General features: G+C 37.8%; 1 protein-coding gene across 1 annotated transcript in view; it reads left to right on the forward strand.

The window, feature by feature from the left end:
- The window catches only part of RAPGEF5 (Rap guanine nucleotide exchange factor 5), a 242,022-nt gene that overhangs the window by 192,233 nt on the left and 32,903 nt on the right, over positions 1-16,886 (forward strand). Inside the window, exons 13-18 of the mRNA XM_025380367.1 lie at positions 3,939-4,083; positions 5,797-5,894; positions 8,549-8,579; positions 9,550-9,628; positions 12,268-12,417; positions 16,697-16,794. Of these exons, the coding sequence (XP_025236152.1) occupies positions 3,939-4,083; positions 5,797-5,894; positions 8,549-8,579; positions 9,550-9,628; positions 12,268-12,417; positions 16,697-16,794 (601 nt within the window). The remainder of the gene's footprint in view (positions 1-3,938; positions 4,084-5,796; positions 5,895-8,548; positions 8,580-9,549; positions 9,629-12,267; positions 12,418-16,696; positions 16,795-16,886) is intronic.

Raw genomic sequence — 16,886 nt, forward strand, 5'->3', positions numbered from 1 at the left:
GTCAAACCTAGCCCCTGGAATCCTCTGTCATCTTTTCACAGCTTTGTCACTGCATGTTCTCTTAGAATGATGGATGTGATTAGAAGGTTAATGACGAGTTAAGGAAGCCTTATAATTTTATTCACTAACTAGAAGAGCTGCAACATAGGATCATTGAAAGACCACAAAACAAAGCCATGTAAAGTTACTGAAAGTCTCCAAGTGGTCTTCTTGCTTCACAGTATTTAATGTATTCAGATGCATTTAAGCATTTAAATAGGCTGTTGCTATACTGTTTTTATTAAATGAAACTGAAGATTCCACTCTAAACCACATGAAAATTTTAAGGAAAATGGATTGCTTTTGTATATACTAAAGTTCTATTAAGACCTAATGATAGCTGGGTGCAGTGGCTCACACCTGTAATTCCAGCACTTTGGGAGACCAAGGTGGGAGGATTGCTTGGGTCCAGGAGTTCAAGAGCAGCCTGGGCAACATAGTGAGATGCGATCTCTAATATACATATTTGGTATATAGATAGATATTTGGTATAGATAGATATAGATATATACCAAAATTAGCTGGGCATGAGATATAGATATAAATATAGATATAGGTATAGATATAGATACATACCAAAATTAGCTGGGCATGATGGCATGTGCCTGTGGTCCCAGCTGCATGGGATGCTGAGGGAGGAGGATTACTTAAGCCCAGGAGGTTGAAGCTGCAGTGAGCCAAGACCACGCCACTGCTCTCCAGTTTAGATGACAGAGGGAGACTGCCTTCAAAAACAAGCAAACAAAAGACCTAATGATAATGCTTATTTAATATTCTTTCTCTATTAAATGATTGTTACATGTCTCCCAACTTTACAGCGTTTTCCCACCTAAAAGAATACTTTAAAACTTCATAAAGGACATAAAGTAACATCTCTCTTAAAATATATGTATAATTGGAAATGATGATTACTTTGTAGTGCTTTACTATATCCTATGACCAAACAAAGCTATAGTAGATATTTTGCCACTTTTTAGAACCAGTTCATAAAGTTGATCTTGAAACATTGTGAGTTAGTTTTGAATTTGGAAAGTTTCAATAATATGTGCAGATTTCCTTCACAGCTTTCAAGTGGAGTGTTGCTCCACATTTAGCAATCACGATAAGATTTTGAATATCTCTTTCTTCAAAAGTGTTTTGGAAAAATATCTGTGAGCTAATTTCATTTACATTTTAATGCTAACATATTTCTAAAACAATTCATCCATCAAGTAATATAAAATGTACTTAAAGGAGACGCCTTTAAACTACATTCTTTAACTATGATCCTAATGTTATTTGTGATTATCATTTAATAATTTAATGTACTATAGGATGTCCCTAAACAATCTCTAGAACTTAACTTTCATATATATGTTTTGAGTCTTTGACTAAGACATTATATACAAAACTTTGGTTCAGATTTTTATCAGCCTTTTTACCAATAATCAAAACCCATGAACTCAAAACGTTTTAAGCCAGAAGTCTTTCATTATGATTATTTCTGTATATTTGCACTCTGCCTTTTGTGAAATAATATTACAAACGAAAACGGAATCTATATTTAATGTGAGATATTTTTATGCACATCTTAGTGAAGATGTGTTGCATATTCCCCTACAACCAACTTCTTAGAAGTAGTCTAAATTATTTGTTTTTTTCCAATGGTTTTAAAACATTATTTATAGATTAAAGCTATTTGTGCTGGTTTTAGATATTTTAGATAAGTATTTTTATTGTAATAGTATTTAATAGCATCATAAAGAGCATTAAATTCATAGCTGTGGGCCAGCTAATATTCTGTGCATTACATAGAAGTTATAACTCTCACCACATGCCTTCCCACTATTTCCATCAGCAGCTAAATTTATAAATCAGTGTAATCTAGCATAGACAAAATGTAAAAGAATGTCTGTTTCCTAATATTGGAAATCAGATTAATACAAATGCAAATTTAACCTGTAAATATATTTTAAATATATATCTTGCAGGGAGGAAAACAAGGTACAGCAGATAACTGTTTATGAATGGAGAATGGTTGAAGTGTTGCTTCTTGCATTTACTTTATTCTGCTAGTCCATAATTGTAGAACATATATATGCAGCTTGAATACAAAGTTCATATCTTCATTTATATATGATGACCTAAAAAATTGCATTTCTTAATTTTCTTGATTTCTTTATATTAGTGAAGGTATTATATTCACAGGAAAAGAAGAGAAGAACATTTGTTTAAGGGGAAATAATGTAAGATAAATCTTTGAGACATGTCTTGCTGTGTTGCCTAGGCTGAGTAGAGTGGCTTGATCATGGCTCACTGCAGCCTAAACCTCCCAGGCTCAAGTGACCCTCCTGTCTCAGCCTCCCAACTAGCTGGGTCTACAGATGTGCATCACCATACTCAGTTAATTTTTTTCTTTGTAGAGATAAGGTCTCACTTTCTTGCCTGGGCTGACCTTAAACTCCTGGGCTCAAGCACTCCTCCTGCCTCAGCCTCCCAAAGTGCTGGGATTATAAGCATCAGCCACCATGGTTGGCCTAGATAAATCTTTATTGTATTTTGCCTTTCAAGAGAAAAACTAAAAGAAATAGCAACTTTTTTTGTGTTTGCCTGAGTTTATTTCACAGGTGGAAATCAAAGGTGGTCTTAATGTATTTTTGCAGGATGGGGAGACATTGACTAAATTATATTTTAAAATATTTACAAAGCCAGACATAAAGTTTATTCCAATTTTGCAATTGTATATCAGTGTTAAAGAATATATAATCCTGTCCAACAACCCTCAAGTGTTGATGTCATAGCATTCCCTATTCCTCGTCATCTTTTTAATGTGTCCAAGACACTCAGAAATTATCATTTTGGAGACAACAAGAATAGATCAGTTTAGAATATGCCAAGCTGCTGTTGCATTCCTAGTCATTTAAACACTTTGCCTTTGAGGTTGTTATTTTTATGTAATTTTAACAGCATAGTTAACATATGGTCATTGTATATAAATTAGGAAATGCTAATAAGTACAATAAAAATAATTCATGTACTCTAAAACCTCATTACTTTGAGAAGCCACTGTTAACTATTTAGTATATATCTCTCCAGATAGTGAGATTAATCATATAAATAAACATTGTTAACAGAAGTAGATCATCCTAACATATTCTTTTCTTACTTGCTTTTCTACTCAACATTACATTATGCATATTCTCTGTCAGTAAATGTACTGCTGGACCATCATGTTTATGACTGCTGAATAGTCCATTAAATGGATATGTAATAACTTAGGCAACCGTTGTCAGTTGCTGAGGCATTTAGGCTATTTCCCATTAGTTTTTATTTTAATCAAAATGAAAATTAGCAGTCCCTTTTACCTCTGTGTTCGCACATGTATCCAATGTTTTCTTAAGTAAATTCCTAGGAGTGGGCATTTGAATCATGTTACAAATTGTGTTCCAGAGATCTATACTCATTTGGAACTACTTTAGAAGCACCTGGTTTTACAGAATGTGAATTTCTGAGGACCAGACAGCACCTGGCCTCATTCTTACCTAAAATATATTGAAATAGTATTCACCTGTGTACTGAAGCTAGCTCTCTTCTTGGAGTCACTGTTAAAATTAATGGGCCACTTACTATCTCCTCGGGCTGGCATTAACCACATGTTGCCTATGGAAGCATGTCAGCAGCTGCCAGTGAAATGGCCTGACCCTTCACTTCCTGGCTGCCCACTGAGTATACTTTAGTCATTTTCCTCAGTTTACTTTTGCTCCTTTCAGTACACACCGTTTGCTCTCCCTATGTGTATTCTGTTCTTCCTGCATGTTTTACGCTTGTATGCCTTCATGTATTTTGTAAAAATAAGAGTAAATGGATGTCTTCATATTTTTAAATTTTCAACAATATAATTTTTTCTTAACCATTTGCACCTATTCTGCTAAGAAGTATCAAGGCAAAGAGGAAAACTCAGATGTTCCTCGTAGGAAACGTAAAGTCTTGCATCTTGTTTCCCAGTGGATTGCTCTGTACAAAGACTGGTTACATGAAGATGAACATTCAAAAATGTTTTTAAAGGTAATCCAACGTTTCCAGGTATTCTTTGATGCAAAATAACTGATTTTACTTTAAGTCATGCATCTTAAAAATCTCATTTGTAGGTAACAGTCATTCAACTTTCTTGTGATAGTCAAGTTGTGATTCAGAGAATATATAAGTTATTTTGACTTCTGAAGCTTGATATTCCATGTCTAAAAGTCATGGAAATTTTGATTGCTAATGAAATAATTAAGGAAGGTAAACCAAAACATTCAAAATTTGATACAGCTTAATATGTTGATATTCATTATAAGTTTAAAGTAACCAGTCCTCTATATGTAATATTTGCATAAAACATTATGATTTAAAAACTATATTGACAATATATGTTCTATGAAACATTTGTCAGACATGGTATACTTTGAGAATTTTAAGCAATAATGTGTAAATAGATATAATGTAGATTTACATTTAGAGTGAGACAAACTGATTTATTTTTTCTAATTAATAGGCTTCAATATCTTTTCAACAACAGATGATTATCTAGAGAGATGATTAGTAAGACAGTTGGATTCCTTTTGCCACCAAAATCATATTAAATCTACAGGTTAGGACAGAGAAGGAATGGAATGGAATTCTAGCAAGGAAGAGTTCTAGTTCAGAGTAGGCAACTGCCTAAATAGACTCAGCCTTTCATGAAGGAAACCACTTTGAATTCAACATTCAGTTGTCATTTAGACATCCAGTTAAAAACGAGTCTAACCAACTCTTTTAAACTCATGTTGTTTTCAAAGCAACTGCTTAATTTAATTCAATTGACTTTTTTCTCCCAAATGATTATGTGGAATTGTGTGTGTGTGTGTGTGTTGAGACAGGGTCTTGCTCTGCTACCCAGGCTGCAGTGCAGTAACAGAGTCATAGTGCACTGCAACCTCAAACTCTTGAGCTTGAGAGATCCTTGCCCCTCAACCTCCCAACTATCTGGGACTAAAGGCATGTACTACCACACTCAGCTAATTTTTTCTTTTTTGTAGAGATAGAGTCTTGCTTTGCCCAGGCTGATCTCGTACTCAGCTCAAGCAATGCTCCCTACTCAGCCTCCCAGAGTGTTGGGATTACAGCCTGAGCCACCATACCCAACCAATATTATTATTATTATTATTATGAGATGGAGTTTTGCTCTGTTGCCCAGGCTGGAGTACAGTGGTGCAATCTTGGCTCACTGCAAGCCCCACCTCCTGGGTTCATGCCATTCTCCTGCCTCAGCCTCCCGAGTAGCTGGGATTACAGGCGCCCACTACCACACATGGCTAATGTTTTTTTTTTTTTTTTTTAGTAGAGACGCGGTTTCACTGTGTTAGACATGATGTTCTCCATCTCCTGACCTCGTGGTCTGCCTGCCTTGGCCTCCCAAAGTGCTGGGATTACAGGTGTGAGCCACCACGCCTGGCCTATCATTTTTTAAGATATAGAATGGGCATGGAAATCTCTAGTAGCCAGCTAGCCAGAGATCTCTAGAGTTCTCTTTCCAGAATTTCTACCTACGGCCCTGAAAGCAGATAGAGAGCCATGGCAGTTGACAGAGAAGCTACGAGTTATGATCCCACTCTGGATCTCATTGGCACCTGGTGAAACCTGCGCGTTGTCCTGGATCCCTCCTTATTTCCTCTGTTAGGATAGCCATGGTATGAGTCTTAATCCCTACAGAATGGGCATTCAACCGCTCAGCTGTCATTTGCCTTTTTTCTCCAGACCATATATAGGAATGTACTGGATGACGTTTATGAATATCCAATACTTGAAAAAGAATTGAAAGAATTTCAAAAGATACTTGGAATGCACCGTCGTCAGTAAGTATTTCATTTTCCTAATTATGGTTAATGAAAGAGGACAGCAGCAAATATGATAGAATTTGGAATGCCTTATACATAAAAGTTGATTTTGAACATTTTGACTCATATTCATCTTGATGCCCTAGCTTTTCTAGTAGTAAATTGTGTGTTTTGTTCTTATAACTCAAAATGAAAGAACACGGAATTCAGCTCGTTGACTATTGTTTTAACCCCGTTTTGTATAGTAAAAACAGCCTGGGCCATAACAACCGGGTGCATAAAAACAATTAGTAAATTATTACTTAATTTTAAAAGTCTATGTAACTTGTCATTTTGGGGCTTGTAACTATCTCTATGAAATAGGGAGGAAAAGTTTAATAAATAGGTCTCAGGGAGTTGTGGAACATTTTATTTTATTTTATTTTTTGGGATATAGTCACTCTGCTGCTCAGGCTGGAATACAGCAACGTGATCTTGGCTCACTGCAACCTCCACCTCCTGGGTTTGAGCAATTTTCATGTCTTAGCCTCCTGAGTAGCTGGGATTACAGACATGTACCACCACACCTGGCTACTTTTTTGTATTTTTAGTAGAGATGGGGTTTCACTATGTTGGCCAGGCTGGTCTTGAACTCCCAACCTCAGGTGATTCGCCTGCCTCAGCCTCCCAAAGTACTGGGATTACAGGTGTGAGTCACCACACCCAGCCTGTGGAGCATTTTAAAAGCTCAATTTTATGGGTTCCCTGAGGTTTCTTTATCAATTTAGAAAGATTTTAAAGAGCCATTTACTCAATGACTCTTGGCATGTCTAAGGGTCCCCTAGGTATCTGTCATTAATCTTTCAGATTGGCAACACCCAACTTTACTATTAGTGATATTACCATTAAGTCCCCTTACTCATTTTGGTAAAGAAAACATCAAGTCATTCAGTTTTCAGATTTAGCCACAGAGTTCATCTAAAAGGAAAACTTGTTATCTGATTTACAGTATATATTTCATAAACATAAAGCACATTTATTATCAAGTTGTGAAAAGCTTCTGTTACAATTTCAACAGTCACAAATTGCACCTCTCATGGAAAGTGTTAATTCAAGCCTTTCAGATGACTGATTTGTGATTTAAAGCTTGACTTAGTTTTAGTAAAGGGAGACCTCATTGCAAGTGAAACATCTGTATAAATTAATCTTAGGTAGCAAAGCGTGTGTATACTTTAGTCCTCAATCATCGAAATCTTACATTGGGAGATTTGAAAGTAAAGTGCAAGTTAACACAGTACCTTAGAGATGAATCTTGTAAATGTTGGTGGTCTTCTTTTATTACAGTCTACATTATGTTAAGTTTCCATAGCCTAAGACTTATATGAAAATATGAACTAATAAATGAAATCAAACAAGGAAAATAAGGACAACCTTGTCATCAAAATAATCCCCCATATGGAAGTTGCTCTGTGCTATGAGGCAGACCTGTTATAGCTGGGAAACTTTAATTCATGGTTTAATACATGTGAACATATTTCATCAAATACATTAATGGAAATTTAATACATTCCATTTTAAAAACCTACACAAAAATGGTAAATAATAGAATAAAATAAGAAAATGACATAAATAAATGATTCTTGGTTGGCACAGTGACTCACACCTGTAATCCCAGCACTTTGGGAGGTGGAGGTGGGAGAATCACTTGTGTCCAAGAGTTTAGGAGTTTAAGACCACCCTGGACAACATAGTGAGACCCCACCTCTACCAAAAATAGAAACTTAGCTGGGCATGGTGGTACATGCCTGTAGTTCCAGCTACTTGGGAGGCTGAGGCAGGAGGATCACTTGAGCCCTGGAGGTCAAGACTGCAGTGAACAGTGATCACGCCACGGCACTCTAGCCTGGGTGAGAGAGTTAGACTATGTCTCAAAAAAAAAAAAGAAATGATTCTTGCCTATTTTTATAAGATTATGAAATAGCTTTAGATTCTAGAATAAGATTCAAGCCCTAAATGTAAAACTCGTGACTTTTTTTTCTCTAGCCCCAGTACACAAATAGAGGAGAAAATGTTCCTTTCTGAGAGTAAGACTCATACCTTTAATTTCTAGTTCACCTAATGATGTATGAAATTGGCCCCGGTACTGGCTCCTTTGTAAGTGGAGGTGGCATTCAGAGGGCACTTGAAGGTGGGAATCTGTGGAGATGATCAGAGATGGACAGAGTGTTCCCAGTTCCACCACACAGAGACACATCCTGGAAAATATGTGCCTTGGCTGAATGACTTAGCTATCTAAATAGCAGTAATTTCACCTAAAATCTATCACTATCACTGTATGAGAAAACTTATGTCTATGGACTGAATATTGCAGTTTTTTTAAATCCTCATTTCTGCGGACTGAGTTCCCATGGACTGAGCAGATCCAGTTCCTCCCTCACTTCTGAGCTTCACTTTCTGTGGGTAGAAGGCAAAATACATCTGTTGAATCCATAACTTCTTTACTTCCTGGCTCATTTGAAATTCAGAGCCCAATGTCAAGTGTGTTGTACATAGTGAATTAATGAATACTGTGTTTTATCTTTTTTAAAGAGCAAAATCCTCTGCCTAGTGCTGGAAAATTAGTCTTCCATAACAATAACTGCATTATTCTGGGTTTGGGACAAAGACTGACTTCTTGGCATTTTTCCTTTCAGCACTGTGGATGAATATTCACCACAAAAAAAGGTAAGCAGATGCTTCTATACCTAAAATTAGGTGATCTGGTTTGGAGACCTTGCCTTGCCTCCCTTGGCGTGTTTCAAAATTAAAATGAATACTGCCTCGAGCGGAACCCGACAAGGCGGGGCGCTTAGGGTTGCAGCTTCCCTGCGCTTTCCTGCTTTGCTTTAGTTATTCCTGTGCTGGTGCAGATCCGATTTTAGCTGTGTATCCTTGACTTTTTGACGTTCTGCTGATTTTGTGGTGCATTTTAGAGTCTCAGGGCTTCCTGCTGTCCCTGGAGTGATATAAATTTGAATTTTAAGATGTTTATGTCAAAAAAAAAAAATCCAGGTAGGAGGAATCTTGACTCTAAGAGGAAAGAAGTCTTATAAGGAAAATATTTGCACTTTTAATACAACAGAAAGAGAAGGTCGCAAGTGGGAATGTGTTCTCAGTCCAGTTTGATAAGGGGGAAATATGGACTGAGATATCAGGCACAAGTTTTGGAGACACAGCTATATCAGGTGGATAATCATAATGAACAGTATGCCTGTGTCCCTTAGGAAAGTCATTGTACTATAGCAGAGGTATTGAAACCATCTCAAAGTTGCTTCTGTGAAAAATGTAATAGCAGAGGATCAGATTGTGATAACTATACCTTATAGATTCATGTTGGAATGGGGAAATGATGTTTATCTCAGGAGACTATGGATGTTTGTAATAGCCAGATGTGAAAAGTCATGTTGCAGGGAATAAATATAAGGACGTTTGGCCTGCTGCTGGCCTTAGCCCAGGCCCATCGGATTGCTCAGAATCTCCACCACCATTTGCATTAGTTGGGGCGACTCCCAGTTTATTTCTCTAAGATTGGGTGGGTGGATTTCACATTTAAAAAAAAAATTGGCTGGCTCTTTTGGAACATGTTGTAAACAGCTATGGTTTTCCAAAGGGCAGGAATGCATTCATTCATTGTTCTCCTTCTCCAATCTCACAGAATAAAGCCCTTTTCCACCAATTCAGTCTTAAGGAGAACTGGCTCCAGCATAGAGGAACTGTGACTGAAACGGAGGAAAGTGAGTATGGTTTGAAGTGAGGGTTTGGGGGTAGGTAGCAGTTAGCCACCATTTTTCTCCCACATTGGCGTATCAGCCTGACTAACCTTCATTTCTAGCTGTCAGCCCTCAGATAAGCATGTTAGCATCAAACAGCATGTTTTTCTTTTTTTTTTTTTTTTTTTTTTTTTTGAGGCGGAGTCTTCACTCTGTCGCCCAGGCTGGAGTGCAGTGGCACCATCTCGGCTCACTGCAAGCTCCGCCTCCCGGGTTCGCGCCATTCTCCTGCCTCAGCCTCCCGAGTAGCTGGGACTACAGGCGCCCGCCACCGCGCCCGGCTAATTTTTTTGTATTTTAGTAGAGACGGGGTTTCACCGTGTTAGCCAGGATGGTCTCGATCTCCTGACCTCGTGATCCGCCCGTCTCGGCCTCCCAAAGTGCAGGGATTACAGGCGTGAGCCACCGCGCCCGGCCTAAACAGCATGTTTTTCTTTTCTTTCTTTGAGCATTATAGTTTTCTTAGGTCACATAATACTGTCCCAAGCACCAAGGATGCTTATAATTTGGGAAGCAAGGAAAGGAGACAATGCCTAGAGCCTCCTTGCATTTTTGAGAAGAGGTAAAAATGAACAGGAAACTCAACATTTTCTCCTAGAACCATCTTCTCCCTGCCTTCATCAGCCCATTGCCTATGACTAACTGGAAGGATCACCAAAGTCAATGTGCAGATTTGGGCTGAGTCAGTCCATGACTCAGTCCATGAGAGGAAACTCTTAGAGAGAATAATGGAGAGAAGGCTGTACGATAGAAGCTCCTGCAAGGTCAGGCTGTGTGGGCAGTGCCGCCCATCTGCTGTGTCCTCAGTCACTGCTTATTTTTGTGGAAGAGGCTCATGGCTTCCCCTGAAGAGGGCTGTTCATCCAACACAAGGGGAAACACCTTTTTAGAACCCTGAAGATGCTGAAGTGCTTTTCTATGTTAATGTTTTAAAGAGGAACAAGAAATGTTAACAATGGTTTTCTCCTTTTAGCTAGAGGTTGAGTCAAGTGCAGAGCTGGAAAACACAGCAAATTAAAATTTTAATGCAATTGTGACTCACAGACTCTCTATTTTGACTCATCTTTCTTCATATGCTGAAATTCTGAGTGTGATCATTTAATATTTGCCCAATTTCTGGAACTTGTAAAAGAAGCCACAAGGATGCTTATTCCTTTAGATAGTGTTTGTATATAATGCTGCTGATAGATGGTTCTGTTGACTCATATTAAGTGTCATCCGTACCAAGTGAAAGAGAAAACAAAATTATCTAACTTGCTAATTCCTTTGTTACTGACCTTCCTTGCCCATTTGTCTTGAAGTTTCATCATATAGTTTTCCAAGCTAAGCTGCAAAAAGGCAAAGTATTTCAAGGCCCCCAGCCTCTTTTTGTTTATCAGTTTATTTAGCAAGATGTAAACTTACCCCATATATAGTAGTTTACAGACAGATTTTGCCTTGCTTAAAAATTCCATCTTTCTATGGAAGGAGGAAAGCCTTTTTCTCTCTCACTAGTCTGTTGGCAAAATACAAAACAACTATTTGTTACATGCTATTGTTTTAGTGACATACTCAACCAAACCAAGTATGTCAAGTGTCTCCTGGTGGTGTGTTTACTTTCAGGTTCTATACATATAAACTCATAGTTAGACTTTTGCTTCGTTTGTATTTCTATGAAAACATTCCTGGGTTTGTTTTTGTGGTGACATTTAAACTGCATATAAAATTTCTTCAGAAGCTTCACTCTCAATTTTTTTTGCAACACCAAAGAGTAGAATATCTAAGTATATTATTGTCCTTCTGTCTACTGGAAAGAAGCTCGTACATTTTATACATTTATAGTAGCTGATATAAGAGGCAATGTGTCAGTTACTTCCATTGCTATTAAAACAGCTTCTGCTATTAATATCATAAAGAAAACATTTTTCAGGACCCATTCACCCTGACAGTGATAATGTCCTAGTAATAATTATTAGCACCACAGACAATAAAAAAGGAAATTAAAAAGGCTAGAAATGTGACCTCCATTTGGAAACTAAATTCATCAGTACCTTGATGGGAGAAATGGAGTCATTCTTAAATGATTGAGAAAGCTGAACTCAAAAACCAAAGCAGATGACAGATTTTTAGATAAACTTATGAGAATTCTAATAGCAAAATACGGTGTTCTTGATTGGGCCACTGAGATTGTTCTGAAATGGAGTGTAAAGGAAAAATTTATGAATTAGACACTTTAATATGCAGCTTTGGGAGATCTCGGCAACTGTCAAAGAAGGGATTTAAAAATACAGTCTGTGCACCACAGATTCCACTGTATGATGGTCAGATGGTTTCCACAATGAGTACACACTTGTATGACTCGGGTCTCTCATTACAGAATGAAAAGATTAAATACTACTTGTGCTTGTTGACTAGCTTTATAACATCTGAGTTTCATGTGTTTGCAAGCACACATTCATAGACATATACCTTCAGGCGCTCATGTGCATATATAAAAAATCTAACTCTATATGTGTTATACTGAAGAGAATAGCAAGGTGGGTTGATATAGAAAAGTTGATCAAGGTGTCTTGATTTGGAAAAGTCACTGTTCTGTTTCCAAACAATTCTTTTCACTTGTGCAGTTTTCTGCCACGTGTATATAACAGAGCACTCCTATGTCAGTGTGAAGGCAAAAGTTTCCAGTACAGCCCAAGAGATCCTAAAATTCGTGGCAGAAAAGATCCAGTATGCCGAAGAGGATCTGGCTCTGGTGGCCATCACATTCTCTGGAGGTAAGTTGTTTTCTACCCTTGAATATTAATATTTCACTGATCTCCTTCAAAAGGAGGGAGTTGGCATTTTTGTAGGGTAAAAGTGCAGCTCCTCCCTTCTGGACCCGCAGCTGGATGACCACAGTAACAATAAGAAGCTGCCTACCAGAAGTGTTTCCATGACAACAGTTGGGTACTGTGGGATACTGAATTTCCTCCCCAAGAACTGAATAGAGAGGCAGGCCAGTGTTTTGAAATACATTATGAAGCTTTTCATATTTTGTACTCTAGATAAGCCTTCTATTTTCCTATTTAAATTAACTTGGGAAATTGCTAAAGAGTGAAATTACTTTAGGGGGGAAAAAAAGGAAAGATGGCCTTGAACCAGTCCTATTGAGGGCTGACAGTTTAATAGTTAAAGACTCCCTATTGAAAGAAAGACAAACTGTACAATAAGCTGAAAGCTCACACGGCAATATTCCTTTAGGTGGACGTGGGGAGTGAGGCCTGGTTACAGCTTCTCCTTCTGTTGGGCCTTATTTATCCTCAGAGAATGGTTTATTGTCTGTTTTGAATAAGATCACACAGATTACAAGCTGACACTATTGATCTGTGAGGTTTGAACAGACCCCTTCGTTTTCACTGGAGCCTGTCAGATCTGTGTTGCTGGTCTCCTTTTTTGGTTTGCAATCTTTATTTAATATCTCCTTAACCCTGAGAAAAAATACAAAGAAAGTGACTTAGCATCAGTAGTTGAAAGACGTGAGCACTGTGTGGACTAATCAACCAGAGATGCGGGCGGGGGAGGGGAGCAGATAAACTACATTCCTGTTTACCCTTTGTTATCATTCTCCAGTTGGGAAACGAGTATCAGAATATACTTGAGGGTAAAGTATCTTGTTCCTATGGCTTTGTTGCTCACAGGTAGGTAAAATGGTCCTACAAGCTGGCGGATTACATATGCAAATGAAGCCCTTCTCCCCTGGGCCTAATACATAAGAATCCCTCCCCTCCACCCCCCCCACCCCCCCCACCCCCCGTCTCCCAGGGCTCTAATTGTATATCTTAGCAAAACATGATCTAGAAAAAAGAATTTGAGAAACATATGGGCTAAATGAATTTTAATCAGAAAGTAGTTCGATTTTTGATAATGTATTTCAAATAGGTATGATAAATATGTATTTAATTTTCAAGTGACCAAAAATATAAAAGGATTTTAAACAGTATTAAGCTTTATCAATACTGCTTAATTAAGCGGTATTAAGCTTGAGCATCTGCCTCTCAAGGTAGTACCATTACAGAGAGTGATCCTGGAGTCCCCATTCAGACAGAAGGTGCCAGAGAAGGAAGAGCTGAATGAACTTTGCAGGAAAACTGAGACCCGTCTCCTTTGGGAGCTGACTGAGAGTCAACCCAGGGCCTCATGAGAAGCTGGCAATTAATGAACGGCTCTTTCACTGCCCAATATCTATTTGGTGGCTGTGAAATACCATTTTCACACTCTATTAAATTAGATTCATCAGGATGGGCAATAGCGTTGTAATGTGTATAGACCCATTGCTAATCATCACTAGAAATATCAGCATATCTCTTGAATTATCCCACAGATTTGGCAATGTGCCATTATTTTCCATCCTCTACCTTTTTTTTTTTTTTTTGTCTGTAGGGAACCTTTCTTCCTGCATCTTTTTATCCCCCAAACAATAATGTTTTAATGAAGAAAACAAACTCAAGAGCTTAATGCATTCCTTGTTCTAATTACATCATTTTTAATAAATTACATTTTAGTGCTACTTCAAAAAGAAATGGTGAGTTTTTTCTTTATTTTTGTCAAAAAAAAGTTTTAAGATGTCAGAGATGTTGGAGGTTTTATGGATTTTTTAAAAGGAACAGTAGTATCATTCTCATAGCTTTGGTAGGTTTTTAGCTGTTTTTTACCCAGGGTAGTTATATGTATGTAGTAACAATAAACTACCCAGTTATTCAGAGGTTAAAATTCTATCAGTTTTAATCTTTCATAGTATAGTGACAAACCTGAAAATAAGGGGAAAAATATTTCTCAGCAAATAGAAAAATGCTATCAGAAAGTTATGACATTTTATTCCATAAAGTGTGAATGGCTCTCATAAATTCAGATTTAAGGTATATATAGGCACAGAAAGGGCTGTAGGAAATTATAGCTGAACAAAGAAGGAGCAGATGGAACCCAGGAGATGAAACTTCAGAACCCGGCCGTGTGACACCATCCACTATACATGTCACCAGCCCAACATTATAGTACTGTGGATCTTTATAATGCTGGGCCATAAAGAATATATTAGATTATTATTTGTGTACTGTGTATTAAACAGAAATGTTCAAAACAACACTTTGCATTTGGGTCAATTATCTAGAAAAGGCATATGGAATATTGCATTTCCCAATCATGCTGGATAACCGAACAGCTACCTTAGGAGAAGTTGATTGTGTCACAGTGAAATAAACTTTAATATGGCTGTAGTCTACTCCCATATGCATTTTGTAGTTAGGAGGAGGGCATTTTCTAGGAAGAAAGCTATTATGTTTTAAGAGGGCTCCAACTGTGGTAGGAAATGGTCAAAGGATAGGAATAATTTTCATCAAGAGAAATAAGATAGAAGAGGAATATATGAAAAATATTCAACCTACTAGTTAAGAAACACAAAGTAAACAGAGAATCTACTTTTTGTATTAGCAAAATAGTAAACTTACCAAAAGTATTGACCAGGCTGGGCGCGGTGGCTCATGCCTATAATCCCAGCACTCTGGGAGGCCAAGGCAGGTGGATCACTTGAGGTCAGGAGTTCACGGTCAGCCTAGACAACATGGTGAAACTCCATCTCTACTGAAAATACAAAATTAGCCAGACGTGGTAGCAGGCACCTGTAATCTCAGCTACTCGGGAGGCTGAGGTGGGAGAATCGCTTGAACCCAGAAAGCAGAGGTTGCAGTGAGCTGAGATCGCATGAGTGCTCTCCAGCCTGGGTGACAGAGCGCAACTCCATCTCAAAAAAAAAAAAGTAATGATCAGTGTTGGTCAGTGTGCAAGTTTTATACCTATTTTTTAGGAAAATATATTGTCTTTTTAAAAAAATAAAAATCAGAAACGATTTGGTAGCTTGTATCAAAAACTTAAAAAATTTTCATTCCCTTTGACCTAGTAATTCTAATACTGGGAGTCCGTCTTAAGAAAATCATTTATATGGCCGGGCGCGGTGGCTCAAGCCTGTAATCCCAGCACTTTGGGAGGCCGAGACGGGTGGATCACGAGGTCAGGAGATCGAGACCATCCTGGCTAACACGGTGAAACCCTGTCTCTACTAAAAAAACACAAAAAACTAGCCGGGCGAGGTGGCGGGCGCCTGTAGTCCCAGCTACTCGGGAGGCTGAGGCAGGAGAATGGCGTGAACCCGGGAGGCGGAGCTTGCAGTGAGCTGAGATCTGGCCACTGCACTCCAGCTTGGGCGACAGAGCGAGACTCTGTCTCAAAAAAAAAAAAAAAAAAAAAAAAGAAAATCATTTATAAGCAGACAAAGATTTAAACATAAAGATGTTGACTTCAGCAATATATATTATGACTGATATAATAATAGATCCCATCTACCAAACCCCAGTTATGTGCCAGGCCCCGTGCCAGTACTTAACATACATCATGCCATCTAATTTATATGACCAAAAAAATTAACCATTAAATGTTCAACAATAGAGGAAAGATTAAATGATGGTATAATGAACTATTATATAACCAATTAAATATGACATATGTAAATAATTTTGTTAAGTGGATAAAGTGCTTATAAGAATACCAGAATATAAAATTATGGAATAATTGCAAATGTATATGTGTATCCACAATAATTACAAATGCATATGCATAAATCATTGCAAATCAATGCAATTTGTGTGTGTATATATACACATAGTTATATAAAAATCAGAACAAAAATAGACCTAAATGTAACCAGTGTTAACATGGTATTGTTATCTTAGATGAGTAAATTTTACTTTTTCTCTTAAACTGTTCTACGTTCCAAACAATGACTAAATGTTATAGGAAAGAACTTCAAGAGGACTCCACTTTCTGGCCACTGAGCAGTGAGAGCTGTTTGTGATGCCACTGTTGTCATTGTATAGAGTGTGCAGAACTGAATTAATCCACTTTAAGTTCTATTTACTTTTAAGTATTTTTCTTTGGCAGTTTCACTTAAGTGTACTGTGTAGGCCTACTGCTGCTACTCTTATATTTCTGATTATTCCTTTTTTTTTTTTTTCCCAAATAAAGGGAAGCATGAACTTCAGCCGAATGACTTAGTCATCTCCAAATCCCTCGAGGCATCTGGTCGGATATATGTCTATCGGAAAGACCTGGCGGACACTTTGGTAAGGACCTTCAGCCTTGTATTTGAAACAAACAGGCCAGGTGAGGTGGCTCATACCTGTAATCCGAGCACTTTGGGAGGCCAAGGCAGGAA

This window comes from Theropithecus gelada, chromosome 3 (genome assembly GCF_003255815.1).
Source record: "Theropithecus gelada isolate Dixy chromosome 3, Tgel_1.0, whole genome shotgun sequence".
Lineage (NCBI taxonomy): Eukaryota > Metazoa > Chordata > Mammalia > Primates > Cercopithecidae > Theropithecus > Theropithecus gelada.